General features: G+C 42.4%; 1 protein-coding gene across 1 annotated transcript in view; it reads right to left on the minus strand.

Moving 5' to 3' along the window:
• Positions 1 to 10,628: 10,628 nt before the first annotated feature.
• ACAA2 (acetyl-CoA acyltransferase 2) overlaps positions 10,629 to 14,464 on the minus strand; it is a 35,883-nt gene continuing 32,047 nt past the window's right edge. Inside the window, exons 8-10 of the mRNA XM_061400149.1 lie at positions 14,383 to 14,453; positions 12,221 to 12,375; positions 10,629 to 11,047 (exon numbers count right to left, since the gene is read on the minus strand). Coding sequence (XP_061256133.1) covers positions 10,963 to 11,047; positions 12,221 to 12,375; positions 14,383 to 14,453 — 311 coding nt within the window. The 3' untranslated portion in view covers positions 10,629 to 10,962. The remainder of the gene's footprint in view (positions 11,048 to 12,220; positions 12,376 to 14,382; positions 14,454 to 14,464) is intronic.

Below are 14,464 nucleotides of genomic sequence, written 5' to 3' on the forward strand. Positions count from 1 at the left end.
AGTGTGGAGGGGAGAATGCGAGCCGCTCCCGGAAACCCTTGCTCTGTCAGCTGGGAAAGGCTGGGTGCAGCTGGGGTCCCTAAATAAATACAGGGTCCAGAGTGAACAAGAGGAGCCCCTGGGGCCCAAGTGTCCACAGCGGCAAAGCACACAGAGTGGAGATGCTGCCCTGTCTTCTCTGCTGCTCAATGGTGTCCCAGCCCCTCTCCCCCACCTTTCTTGGGCAGGACCCAGGGCTCAGTGCCTCAGCGGGCCTGTGGTCTGAGACTGTAACAATGGATTCCCTAGGCTCTGGGCCTTTTACATCTGCTGTGTTTTCACTGAAAAGAAATAAAAGGTGGTGTCCTTGGCCAGAGGGACTTGGAGCACTGGCCAGCAGAATTTTTGGCCCCACTTCCCACCCTAGCTTTCTTTACTGCTGGTTCCTTCTCTTCCTTCAATTCCTAGGAAGCAAGAAGAACCAAGAGTTGGGAGAACTTTGCTGAGAGCATCTTTGATCTGCAGCTGAGAAAGAAACCCAGGTGGCACAGGCCTGTGGCGCCACCTACGGGGAGGAGTGTTCTGGGCTCACCGCTGGTGCAACTGAGCCCACACTGCAACCCAGTTTCTGAAAATGTGGGCTCACTAGAAGAATCAAAAATGAGATGGAGAGGAAGGAAAAGGAGAGTCATTGTTCACTTCATAAAAATGTTTTCAATTATTTCTCAATTACAAAGGAATTCTCTTTAGGTTAGAGTACCTTTAAAAATGTATGCTCCCATACTTCATTTAAATTATTCAACTTAGTAGTTCACTTCACTCATTCAGTCATGTCTGACTCTTTGCGACCCCATGGACTGCAGCACGCCAGGCTTCCCTGTCCATCACCAACTCCTGGAGCTTGCTGAAACTCATGTCCATTGAATCAGTGATGCCATCCAACCATCTCATCCTCTGTTGTCCCTTTCTCCTCCTGCCTTCAATCTTTCCCAGCATCAGGGTCTTTTCCAAAGAGTCGGTTCATCGCATCAGGTGGCCAAAGTATTGGAGTTTCAGCTTCAGCATCAGTCCTTCCAATGAACACCCAGGACTGATCTCCTTTAGGATGGACTGGTTGGATCTCCTTGCAGTCCAAGGGACTCTCAAGAGTCTTCTCCAACACCACAGTTCAAAAGCATCAATTCTTCGGTGCTCAGCTTTCTTTATAGTCCAACTCTCACATACATACATGACTACTGGAAAAACCATAGCTTTGACCAGACAAACCTTTGTTGGTAATGTGTCTGCTTTTTAATATGCTGTCTAGGTTGGTCATAGCTTTTCTTCCAAGGAGCAAGCGTCTTTTAATTTCATGGCTGCAGTCACCATCTGCAGTGATTTTGGAGCCCCCCAAAATAAATTCTCTCACTGTTTCCATTGTTTCCCCATCTATCTGCCATGAAGTGATAGGACTGGATGCCATGATCTTAGTTTTCTGAATGCTGAGTTTTAAGCCAACTTTTTCACTCCCCTCTTTCACTTTGTAAGGAGTTTACAATTTTTTTCCCCATGATGGTAGAAAAGCTGGCATTTATTATGAAAAATGATAAAACTTATAAAAGAATGAGATCACGCTAAAAGGGCGACACAGATATATTTGGCTTTATAAAGTCTTATTCTCATTTAAATATCAAGTCATAAAAATGAAAACCTAATTGTGTTAAGTTTAAGTGTTAGTCACTCAGTCATGTCTGACTCTTTGCAACCCCATGGACTGTAGCATCTGTCCATGGAATTCTCCAGGCAACAATACTGGAGTGGGTTGCCATTTCCTTCTCCAGGGGATCTTCCCAACTCAGGGATCGAATTTTAAGTCATAAAAATGGAAACCTAATAGTGTTAACACAAGGAAAAACTGTTCTTCTATGAGTCACTTTAGAATGGAGGCCATTAATCCTTTTTTTTTTTTCAACTTTTTAAAATTGAGGTATAGAAGTAAACAGCAACCCACTCCAGTATTCTTGCCTGGAGAATTCCATGAACAGCAGGGCCTGGTGGGCAAGTCCGTGGGATCACAAAGTGTCGGACATGACTGAGTGACTAACACACACACACTTGTGTATAATATTCCTGTTTTGAGCGTACAACAGTGATCCACAATTTTTAAAGGTTATATTCCACTTATAGTTATTATAAGCGACTTGCAATATTCCCTGTGCTGCACAACGTATCCTTGTAGCTTCCTTACTTCATACATAGCGGTTTTCCCCTATTAGTCCCCTGCCCCTCTTCTCTCTGGCCATCACTGGTTTGTGCTCTGCGTCTCAGTCTGTTTCACTTTTGTTATATGCACTAGTTTGTTGTATTTTTTAGATTCCACATATAAGCGATACTATACAGTATCTCTCTCTGATTTATTTAGTCTAAACTAATACCCTTCAAGTCCACCCATGTTTTGCAAGTGGCAAAATTTCAATCCTTTTTATGTCTGAGTAGTATTCCATTGTATATATATACACACACCACTTCTCCTTTATCCATTCATCTCTTGATGAACATTTAGGTTGCTTCTATATCTTCCTGGAGAAGCAAATGGCAATATTCTTGCCTGGGAAATCCCATGGACAGAGGAGCCTGGCAGGCTACAGTCCATGGTAGCAAAGAGTTGGACACGACTGAGCAACAAACACTTTCTTGGCAATTGTAAATAATGCTGTTATGAACACTGGGGTATATATATCTTTTCAAATTAAGTGTTTTCGGTTTTTTTGGTACTTAGGTGTGGAATTGCTGGGTCATATGGTAGTTCTACCTTTAGGTTTTTGAGAACTGTTCTCCATAGTGGCTGCACCAATTTACGTTCCTACCAAAAGTGTTGGAGGGATCTCTCTTTTTTACAAATTGACCGTTTGTTATTTGTGTTCTTTTTGATAATCACTCTGACATGTATGAGGTGATACCTCATTGTGGTTTTAACTTGCATTCCTCTGAAGATTAACAGCGTTGAGCATCTTTGCTGGCCATCTGTGTGTCTTCTTTGAAGAAAACGTTTATTCCCATCTTCTGCTCATTTTTAATTTTTTTTTGATGTTGAGTTGTATGAGTTGTTTATGTATTTTGGAATATTAACCCCTTATCGGTCATATCATTTGGAAATATTTCCTCCCATTCTGTAAGTTATCTTTTTATTTTGTCAATGGCGAGGCCACAAGTTCTTGATCATATCCCACTTATATACCAATGACTTTCAGATCAAGCTCCATACCAAAGCCAGACTGCTTCAGCCAAGTGCCTGCTCAGCATCTCCGCTTGGATGTCTGGACTCCTGAACCTCCCCCCATATCTGCTCCACCTGCAGCCTTCCCATCTCAGAGGCTGAGATGAAAAGGCCCAGGGAGTCATCCTTGACTCCTTTCTCTACCGACCAGCAGCCAATCCCGGAGGAAATAAGGCTCTATCTTCAGAACATGACCAGAATCTGACAACTTCTCACCACTCTATTGATAACTTTAGATCCGAGATGCCTGGATTACTGCAATAGCATCCTATTCCATCTTCATCCCTCTAGGTTCACTTTAATAGAAAAGTCTGAGAAGTCCTTCAAATAGATGATTATCTCTTCTCTACTCAGAAGCCTGCTGCTGCTGCTGCTAAGTCGCTTCAGTTGTGTCCAACTCTGTGCGACCCCATAGACGGCAACCCACCAGGCTCCCCTGTCCCTGGGATTCTCCAGGCAAGAACAATGGAGTGGGTTGCCATTTCCTTCTCCAATGCATGAAAGTGAAAAAATAAAGTGAAGTCGCTCAGTCGTGTCCCCTCCGTCCATGGGATTTTCCAGGCAAGAGTACTGGAGTGGGTTACCATTACAGTGGCTCCTATTTACCCAGACTAAAAGCCAGAGTCCCTGCAGTGGCGTGTAGAGCCCTACATGGCATGCACCCAGGCGCTTCTCTGCTCCCCAGCCTTGTTCTCCTCTTGTTCACCCTGCTCCCACCACCCTGGCCTCCTTGTACAGCAGACACACTCCTGTCTCAGGGCCAAGTGCTGGCTGTTTCCCCTACTCTTCTTGGGGACCTGTCATCTCCTTCAAGTGTTTGCTTATCTCTGGAGCACTCAACAAGTTCACCCTGACCAACTACTTAATTAACTTTAAATCCAACAATCACACTCAACAATATTTGCTCAGCTCTCTAGAGTTTTCAGCGAAGTCACTGCAATGTACTTTGGTTAATTAAAGGTAGGGTGCTACCCAGTTTCCCTAGCATAGTCCCAGTTTATACTTGTTGCCCCAGGGTAATTATTAAGTGTCTCCATTCACATCTCAAAAATGACCTGGTTTGGATGATAAATTCTATGGTCATCCTAGGGAGAGCTTCACGCATTTGGCTTTCTCTCCCAACTCTACCACATGTAGTTCGTTAGGTTCAAAGTAAACTGCCCACAGTTGCTCTGATCCTTAGTGCCAGGCAACAAGCACCATTAGCATAGCCCCCAGCTTTTCACCCCTTCTTGCTTGAAAACACACAGGTGCAGAGGTGTGCACGACGAGGCACACAGCCACTTCCATGACCATCTGTGGAGACGGAAGAGTAAACTACGTGAGAGCAGCTCCTTGCTACTTGTTCTACGTCTGTGTGACTCCGAGAAATTCTCCCATGCTTTCAGTCACTCCCATCTGCTGTCCCTCTATCCATCCATCCATCCCCTCCACATTACTGTGCATCTATTCAGTGCCAGGCACTGAGATGGGCACATGAAGTCCTTGCCTGCTTGGAATTCACAATTTAACAAGGGAGACAGACAATAAACAGTCTAATAAGTGAATACAAGCGCAGAAGAATTCCACAAAGGTCTGAGGAGAGGAGCTCGGGAGAACAGAGAATACCTGTCTTAGGAGAGCACATCTGAGACCTGACGGACAAGTGCGGAGAGTCATGTTCTGGGAAGTCAAAGGAAACAGCACTGCAGACAGACAGGGAATCTGCCACAGTCCTGAAGGATGAGCAAGCCTCGCCTTCGAGGAGCCCAAAGAAGGAACCACGCTCGAAGCACAGGGAGCCAGAGGAACAGGCTGAGCTTAGCCAAGAGGGAAGGGGAGGCCAGATCACCGCAGGGGTTGGGGGCCCCCATGAGCAGGCCCTTGTAGGTAAGGGGTCTGGACTGTATTCCAAGTATGTGAGAAATCTGCCACGGCTTTAGAGGAAGGTGAACTAGTGTTTTTAAAAGATGCCCTGGTGACTTCTTAGAAAATGACTGAAGAGGAGCCAGAATGGAGGCAGGCTCTTGTAAAACAGGCAAGAGATTCTGGTAGCCCGGAGCAAAGCGGTGAAGGAGGAGGTGAAAGACGAAGTGAATGGATTTGAGATACATTCTGAAAGAACTAATAAAACTTGCTGTTGGACTAGATATGAGGGATGAGAGAGAGGGCAGAATCTAGGAAATTCCCAGATTCCTGACTTGACTTACTGGAACTGAGGATGGAAGGACTTGAAGAAGGAGTTGGTTTAGTGAGAGAAGTGTCCGAAGGGCAGTTAGGTGCAGGAGCCTGGAGCAAGAGGAGAGACCAGTGTTGGTGGGATGAGTCTCATGACCTGGCCTGGGGTCACCACAGACAGCAGAGGTTTAGCAGCAGAACAGCTGCAAAAACAGAACAATGGGATAGTCACCTGCATACTATCTTGCAGAGTCAAAGATGAAGACAGAAAAGTTTCACTGGATTAAGCAACGTGAAGGTGGTTGGTGACATTCACAAGATCAGTGAAGTGGTAATGCCAGGTTAGCATGGTTTGAAGAATCAGTGAACTATTCATGAATTTCTTAACCACATTAGGAATAGAAGAGAACTTCCTCAATTTGATGAAGTGCACCTATCTGCCACCTAGTGTAAGGATCACACTGAATGGTGAACTAATATGAACATTTCCAAATTTGACTTTTTTCCCCTCTCAAAGGGAAAAAAGAGCTCCCAGTTCAGTTCAGTAGCTCAGTCGTGTCCAGCTCTTTGTGACCCCACAGACTGCAGCACGCCAGGTCTCCCTGTCCATCACCAACTCCCGGAGTTTACTCAAACTCATGTCCATTGAGTCCGTGATGCCATCCAACTGTCTCATCCTCTGTCGTTCCCTTCTCCTCCTGCCTTCAATCTTTCCCAGCATCAGGGTCTTTTCCAATGAGTCGGTTCGTTGCATCAGGTGGCCAAAGTATTGAAGTTTCAGCATCAGTCCTTCCAATGAACACTCAGGACTGATCTCCTTTAGGATGGACTGATTTGATCTCCTTGCTGTCCAAGGGATTCTCAAGAGTCTTCTCCAACACCACAGTTCAAAAGCATCAATTCTTCAGCTCTCAGCTTTCTTTATGGTCCAATTCTCACATCCATACATGACTACTGGAAAAACCATAGCCTTGACTAGATGGACCTTTGTTGGCAAACTAATGTCTCTGCTTTTCAGTATGCTGTCTAGGTTGGTCATAACTTTCCTTCCAAGGAGTAAGTGTCTTTTAATTTCATGGCTGCAGTCACCATCTGCAGTGATTTTGGAGCCCAGAAAAATAAAGTCAGCCACCGTTTCCACCGTTTCCCCAACTATTTGCCATGAAGTGGTGGGACCGGATGCCATGATCTTCATTTTCTGAATGTTGAGCTTTAAGCCAACTTTTTCACTCTCCACTTTCACTTTCATCAAGAGGCTCTTTAGTTCTTCTTCAGTTTCTGCCATAAGGGTGGTGTCTTCTGCATATCTGAGGTTATTGCTATTTCTCCTGGCAATCTTGATTCCAGCTTGTGCTTCCTCCAGCCCAGTGTTTCTCATGATGTACTCTGCATATAAGTTAAATAAGCAGGGTGACAATATACAGCCTTGACGTACTCCTTTTCCTATTTGGAACCAGTCTGTTGTTCTATGTCCAGTTCTAACTGTTGCTTCCTGACCTGCATACAGGTTTCTCAAGTGGCAGGTCAGGTATTCCCATCTCTTTCAGAATTTTCCACAGTTTATTGTGATCTGCACAGTCAAAGGCTTTGGCATAGTCAATAAAGCAGAAACAGATGTTTTTCTGGAACTCTCTTGCTTTTTCCATGATCCAGTGGATGTTAGCAATTTGATCTCTAATTCCTCTGCCTTTTCTAAAACCAGCTTGAACATTTGGAAGTTCACAGTTCATGTATTGCTGAAGACTGGCTTGGAGAATTTTGAGCATTACTTTACTACCATGTGAGATGAGTGCAATTGTGCAGTAGTTTGAACATTCTTTGGCATTGCCTTTCTTTGGGATTGGAATGAAAACGGATCTTTTCCAGTTCTGTGGCCACTGCTGAGTTTTCCAAATTTGCTGGCATATTGAGTGCAGCACTTTCACAGCATCATCTTTCAGGATTTGAAATAGCTCAACTGGAATTCCATCACCTCCACTAATTTTGTTCATAGTGATGCTTCCTAGGGACAACTTGACTACACAGTCCAGGATGTCTGGCTCTAAGTGAGTGATCACACCATTGTGATTATCTGGGTCGTGAAGATCTTTTTTGTACAGTTCTTCTGTGTATTCTTGCCACCTCTTCTTAATATCTTCTGCTTCTGTTAGGTCCATACCATTTCTGTCCTTTATTGAGCCCATCTTTGCATGAAATGTTCCCTTGGTGTCTCTAATTTTCTTGAAGAGATCTCTAGTCTTTCCCATTCTATTGTTTTCCTTTATTTCTTTGCACTGACCACTGAGAAATGTTTCTCATCTCTCCTTGCTATTCTTTGGAAATCTGCATTCAAATGGGTATATCTTTCCTTTTCTCCTTTGTTTTTTGGTTCTCTTCTCTTCACAGCTATTTGTAAGGCCTCCTCAGACAGCCATTTTGCCTTTTTGCATTTCTTTACCATGGGGATGGTCTTGATCCCTGTCTCCTGTACAATGTCACGAACCTCGTCCATAGTTCATCAGGCATGCTGCCTATCAGATCTCGTCCCTTAAATCTATTTCTCACTTCCACTGTATAATCATAAGGGATTTGATTTAGGTCATACCTGAATGGTCTAGTGGTTTCCCCAATGCAAAAAGGTGATAAAAAATAATGAGATGTTATCTATATGAGTAGAACTAATAATACAAAGGTCTGGTAAGCTGACTAGATACATAATACCCCAAAACTGTTCTTTAGCAATGTCCAAGTAGAAAAAAAAAAAAACCTCATAAAACTACACAAGACCTTCATGGGAGAAAGCAATAAACCTTTGCACTTTACAGGTGGATTGAGGGTTAAAGCAGGATTTTTCAACAGCAGCTCTCTCGAAACTTTGGGCTTGATAATTTTGCTACAGAGACTTCATCTGTGTTGCAAGATGTTTAGTTAGCAGCAGCCCTGGCCTCCACCCGCTAGATGCCGGTAGCACCCCCTCCCCAGTCATGACAACCAACACGTTTCCAGACACTGCCACATGTCCCCTGGGGAGGTATGTGGAGGACAGCACATAATTTAGGTAAACTAGGAAAGCTGAAGAAGGGGGGATGAAATCCAGGCACAAGTTTGGTCTCTTCAGTTAATGGCTTTAAATTTTAGCATTAAGTCATTGGTTTATAGTAGCTACGTTCTACTGACTCTGTTTCCTCATTTTAGTTAGCTAGTGTAATAGACATTAATGACAACATTTCCTTCTGACTGCTGGGAAGTGTTGGTGAGGTGCACGAGAAGGGGCATAGTATACCTTCTTCTGAGCCTTGACTTGCAGCCTTTCTCAACCCCACATATTGTCATTTACAGATCTGGTCCTTAAAATGAACCCAAATTTTCTTTAAGGAAGCTATGCTCCCACTCAAATGTATTTGAAAAGTTATAATACATAATCAGCACTGTCTTTATCCAAGGGAAAAATCAAGCTAATATGATATCATTTATTAACATCAAGACTAAATTCGGTAATTTTGCTCCCTTGGGCATTTATCTCATAATGAATTATGAATATCACTTAACATACAAATTGAACTGACTTCCAAAATAATTTTTAAAAATATAAGCCAGCTCAACAACAATAAAAAATAATTCAATTTAAAAAATGAGAAAAGGACTTAAAATAGGTATTACTCCAAAAAGGATAGCTGAATGGCCAACAAGCACAGGAAAAGATGCTCAATATCACTAATAATCAGGGAGAAGCAACTCAAACCACTGTGAGATATCAGCTCACATTCATTAAGATGGCTATTATAATAAACAAACAGAAAACAGCAATTATTGGTGAGGATGTGGAAAAATTTAAAGCCTTGTGCTTTACTGGTGGAAACATAAAATGGTACAGCTGCTATGGAAAACAGGATAGCAATTCCCTGAAACCTTACAACCAGAATTGTCAAGTGACTCAAGAACCCAGCAAGACCACACCTGCACAGTGTGTGTGTGTGTTAGTCGCTCAGTCGTGTCCAACTCTTTGCGACCCCATGGACTGCAGCGTGCCAGGCTCCTCTGTCCACGGGGATTCTCCAGCTAAGAACACTGGAGAGGGTTGCCATGCTCTCCTCCAGGGGATCTTCCTGACCGAGCGACCAAACTCAGATCTTCTGCACTGTAGGCATATTCTGTACCATCTGATCTCCAGGGAAGCCCCAGAATACTGGAGTGGGTTGTCATGCCCTTCTCCAGGGGATATTCCTGACCCAGGAATCAAACCAGGGTCTCCTGCATTACAGGTGGACTTTACCAGCTGAGCCACCAGGGACGCTCACTATGTTTAGAGCAGCTTTATTCACAACAGCCAAGAGGTGGCTTCCCTTGTGGCTCAGCTGGTAAAGAATCTGCCCACAGTGTTCGATCCCAGACTTGGGTTTGATCCCTGGGTTGGGGAGATCCCCTGGAGAAGGGAAGGCTACCCACTCCAGTATTCTGGCCTGGAGAATTCTATGGACTGTATAGTACATGGGGTCTCAAAGAGTTGGACACAACTGAGCAATTTTCACTTTCACTTTCAAGCAGTGGCAGCAACCCACCTGCCATCAATGGATGAGAGAAAAAACAAAATCTAGTATAATAGAATATATAATGGAATATTATTCAGCCTTGAAAAAGAAGAAAATTCTGATAGGTGCTATAACATGCATGATTCTTGAGAACATTATGCTAAGTGCAATAAGCCAGGCACAAAAGGACAAATTTTGTATGATTCCACTTATATGGTGCTTCCCTGGCGGCTCAGAGAGTAAACTATCTGCCATATAGTGTGGGAGACCTGGGCTCAATCCCTGGGTTGGGAAGATCCCTGGGGGAGGGCATGGCAACCTACTCCAGTATTCTTGCCTGGAGAATCCCCATGGACTGAGGAGCCTGGTGGGCTACAGTCCATGGGGTCGCCAAGAGTTGGACATGACTGAGCAACTAAGCACCACTTATACGAGGTACCTACTGGAGTCAAATTCATAGGACAAAAAGCAGAATGGTGGTTGCCAAGGGCTGCAGAGAGGACAGAACAGGGAGCTGTTGTTTAACGGGTGTAGAGTTTCAGTTCTACAAGATGAAAAGAGCTCTGGAGATCGATGGATAGTAGTGATGGCCACACAACAATGTGAATGTATTTAATGCCACTGAAGTGTGTGCTCAAAAACGATTAAGACGGTACATTTTATGTTATATGTATTTTACCTCAATTAAAACTTTAGAAAAATAAAAGAAATAACAGGAAAGGATTAGCTGAAGTTAAGGCACTATTTATTCAATTTCCCTGCAATCATATTATTTAAGGCATAAGTGATGGTTATTTGGCAAGAATACAATTCCCTTTAAAGCCTACATTAGTTGGATTTCAGTTCAGAAATGCTGCATATTTGGTACAAATTTGAGAGAATTTATTCTGGCATGGGCTCTTGTTTATGATAAATGGGTCTCTGCTTTACCATGCCTTGCCCAAACCCAGTCACTCTCAGTGCAGAGCATGGCTGGCTTTGCATCTGCTCTGAAGGTCACCTGGTTCACTGTGGCCTAGTCAAGTCATGTGAGCATGGACCAGGGCAGGCTGCCTGCTCTTCTCAGGCTGTGTTCTCGATGATGACCGCAATTCCTTGGCCACCTCCAATGCAGGCTGATCCTACAGCATATTTTCCACCCCGACGCCTGAGAAAGAAAGCAGTGGCTGAAAACTAGTTGAATAAAGAATCTACAGAATTAGATAATCAATTAAATAGAATTTATAATGGTCACATTTGCAATATTCATTCTTGTTCAGCTCATCAGCTCAATGTTTTCTCCAGTCCTCAATATTGGGGAAAAGAGGAGAAAGGATTTGGAAAGCTGAGTATTCTTACTTTTAAAAGTGTAGTAACACAGAAGATGGAGGTAGAAACAAACATAAAACAGGAGGTAACTGGAATGGGCTGGAAGTTGAAGAAGGGGGAGTAAATATTAATATTCAGCCTCCTTGATTTATCTGTTTTAGATTTTTATGGACCTTAGAATAAGTATAATTACTGAAGTTTGTCTGTTTGAAAGGTCAGATAGTTTAGAAATATTTCATGTCCCTTTCATAAAAATTAAGACTCCTTTAAAGTACCATCCACTGGAATTCTTCAGTCCTGATAGAGTGACCTTGAGAAACCATCCAGGAATTATTTTTTGTGCAATCAATCACTCATTTCAACCCAATTATTGAGTGAAACAGGAGTCCTATTTACCCTAATGTCACAGGGAGCCAGAGTGATTTTCAAGCCTGGCATATTTGGTTTTGTTTCCAATTTTCCTACTAACAGAACAAAATGGTCCAAAAGACAGGGTACAGAAGGAGAAGCTCTTCTGTTAAAACTGCAAAGTATCAAATGCACAGAAGGCTGGAGCCCTGGAAACAGTGAAGGAAAAACTTAGACCCCAATTGTCAGTTTGCTTAGGTTTCTTAAAGGACAGCATCTTGATCAGCACTTTGTTTTCTGAAATAATTGTGTCTTACTCCTGTAACTAGCACTAGAATGCAAGTGCCCTGAGAGCAGGGCCTCATTATGGGCTCCCTGCTGTGCACCGGGGGTGGGCCGCACGAACACTGGGCCCCCAGTGAACTCGTGCCAAGTGGCTATGCGGCCCATGCGGGGAAGAGCCAGTGTCACAAGAGTGGACACCAACAAATCAACTGAGTCATCAGTAAGGTCTGTGAAGAAGGGGTGCGCAAATCACGGAGAAAAGCAGGGCAAGGGGCTATGAGGAAGAATGGGCAAATGCTGGATTGTTCTGGGGAAACCTAAATTCATGCATGTACACAAAAGACAGCAAGTCTGAAAACCAACAATTTCTAGCACGTACCTTAATTCATGAACCAGGTGTGCAGTAATTCTTGACCCAGATCCTGCTAATGGGTGACCCAAAGCAATGGCCCCTCCATTCACATTGGTCTTACTTGGGTCAAGATTCAAACTCTTTTCAACTGCCAAGTACTGAGGAGCAAAAGCTTCATTCACCTTTAAAACAATCAAAACACTTAATAAAAATCCTTATTCACAAACTTATTTTTAACCGAGAACTGTCAAGTCCTAATGATTGCTAACTTTCCGGTTTTTTTTCCCTACTTAAATTACCTTGCAAGGTTATTTTATCTTCAATCATTCTTCATAAATGGGTGTATTTACTAAGCGATACTTTAAGTGTTAACGCATCCCTTAGAGTGGCAGTCCCCAACCTTTTTGGCACCAGGGACCAGTTTCATGGACTGGAGGTGGGGGTGGGGATGGTTTTGGGATAATTCAAGTGCATTGCCATTTATTGTGCACTTTACTTCTAGTATTATCATCAGCTCCACCACAGATCACTCAACACTAGATCCTGGAGGTTGGGGACCTCTGCCTTAAAGGAATCCTCAGTGATACTACACATGGATCCTGGACTAGAAGCAATGGGGTACTATAGAAAACCCATAGGTTCTAGAGCCAGATGGATAGTTCAAATCTTGGCTGTATGCATGTTCTTTAAATTCTCTTGACACTCAACTTTCTTCACTGGTAAAATGTGACTGTTGTATCATCTTAAGAGTTACTGTTAATGTTAAATGAAATCATGGGTATTAAGTGTTTAGTGTATTATCTGTACAAGCAAATATTCAATAAATACTTGCTCTTATTATTACTACTAACCCATATTACTAGCCATACTTCCAAGAAGAAACTGATAGACAATAAAGAATAAACCTGCAGAGCCAGACACCTGAGAGGAATAGTTACCATGTTGAAACACGGCCAGAACTAGAAAGTTTCATATTGTTGCATCGCACTTAACAAGGCTGGCCAAGAGCATTACCTTATTTCATGTTTACAGAATTATATTTTCACATGATCTCAGCAGAGAATTTTATAGAGAAGGATACTGATGTTTAAAAAGGCAGCTTTTCCAGGGCTGGGATAAAAATCTACCCTTGTGTTCTCTCCTACTATATTTTGTGCTCTCCCGAGATGGTGCTTTACTTTCCTTAGATCCAACATTTATTTTTCCATTTTATATAGTCACGAGGTACTCAGAGACCTAGAGTATGCCGTGAAACTAGGCTTTTGAACCCAGGAAAAACTATCTCATGATCATCAAAAGTCTCAAAGACAATCACATCAGGGTATGGAAAGGCATATCCTTGAGTGTTTACACATCTATAAATGCTGATGAACATCTCTACAGAGATGAATATTTTCAAGGTTTAAGTGTGAAATCTGAAGTCAGAAATTCAGTGGTACTGATTTGCTAATATAAATATAGTAATTAAGCAGCTTAATTACCTAAAATGTTCAAATACTTCCCAAATGCCGAATGTATATAACCCATCTTTAAGCATATTCTTAATCCTTTCTTTTAATTGTACTAAACATTTAAGATGCTTTTGTTCTAACATACAGAAATCACTCTCCCAATAAATCTAAGTTTCCAGTGCCAAAAATTATGACAGATGCATTCCAAATCAACCCACAACAGTGGTGTAAAAGCCAAACCTAAGTTTTGGGGTTGGGGTTGGGTTCTGTTAACTTGGCAGAAGTGTAAGAAACTTAGATTTGGCGTTAGATTATTGTTTTTCTATTAGGTAAATTTTTTTTACCTGTATTTTTCTACTTTAATGCATAAAATAAAGTTACTTATTTCTCACCCACCTTAACAAACATTCAATTCAGGTCAATAGGCACATTAATAGTCTAAAATGTATTATTAATAGCAGAATCTTACAAGGTCATAAAAAGTACCCAAGAATTATACTTTAGTAGAGGAAGAAAGGCCCTTTAAATTATTCAGATATAAATACAGCATTTTAATAAGGTAGGGCCTGATTATCTGTCAACACAGGCACACAATGAAAGTAATACTTGTTTAGATTCACATCATTTGGAAACTTTAAAGGTACTAAAACATAAAGACCTATAAAAATCGAACTAAAGCCATCTGTGCTATAGAAGTTGACGGCTTATTCCATGTTGTGAAAAATGTAGAACACTTACTTCTACCAAATCCATATCCTTAAGACTCAGCCCTGTTTTCTTCAGTGCTCCACTGATAGCAGGGACAGGACCTATATTAGAA

This window comes from Bos javanicus, chromosome 24 (genome assembly GCF_032452875.1).
Source record: "Bos javanicus breed banteng chromosome 24, ARS-OSU_banteng_1.0, whole genome shotgun sequence".
Lineage (NCBI taxonomy): Eukaryota > Metazoa > Chordata > Mammalia > Artiodactyla > Bovidae > Bos > Bos javanicus.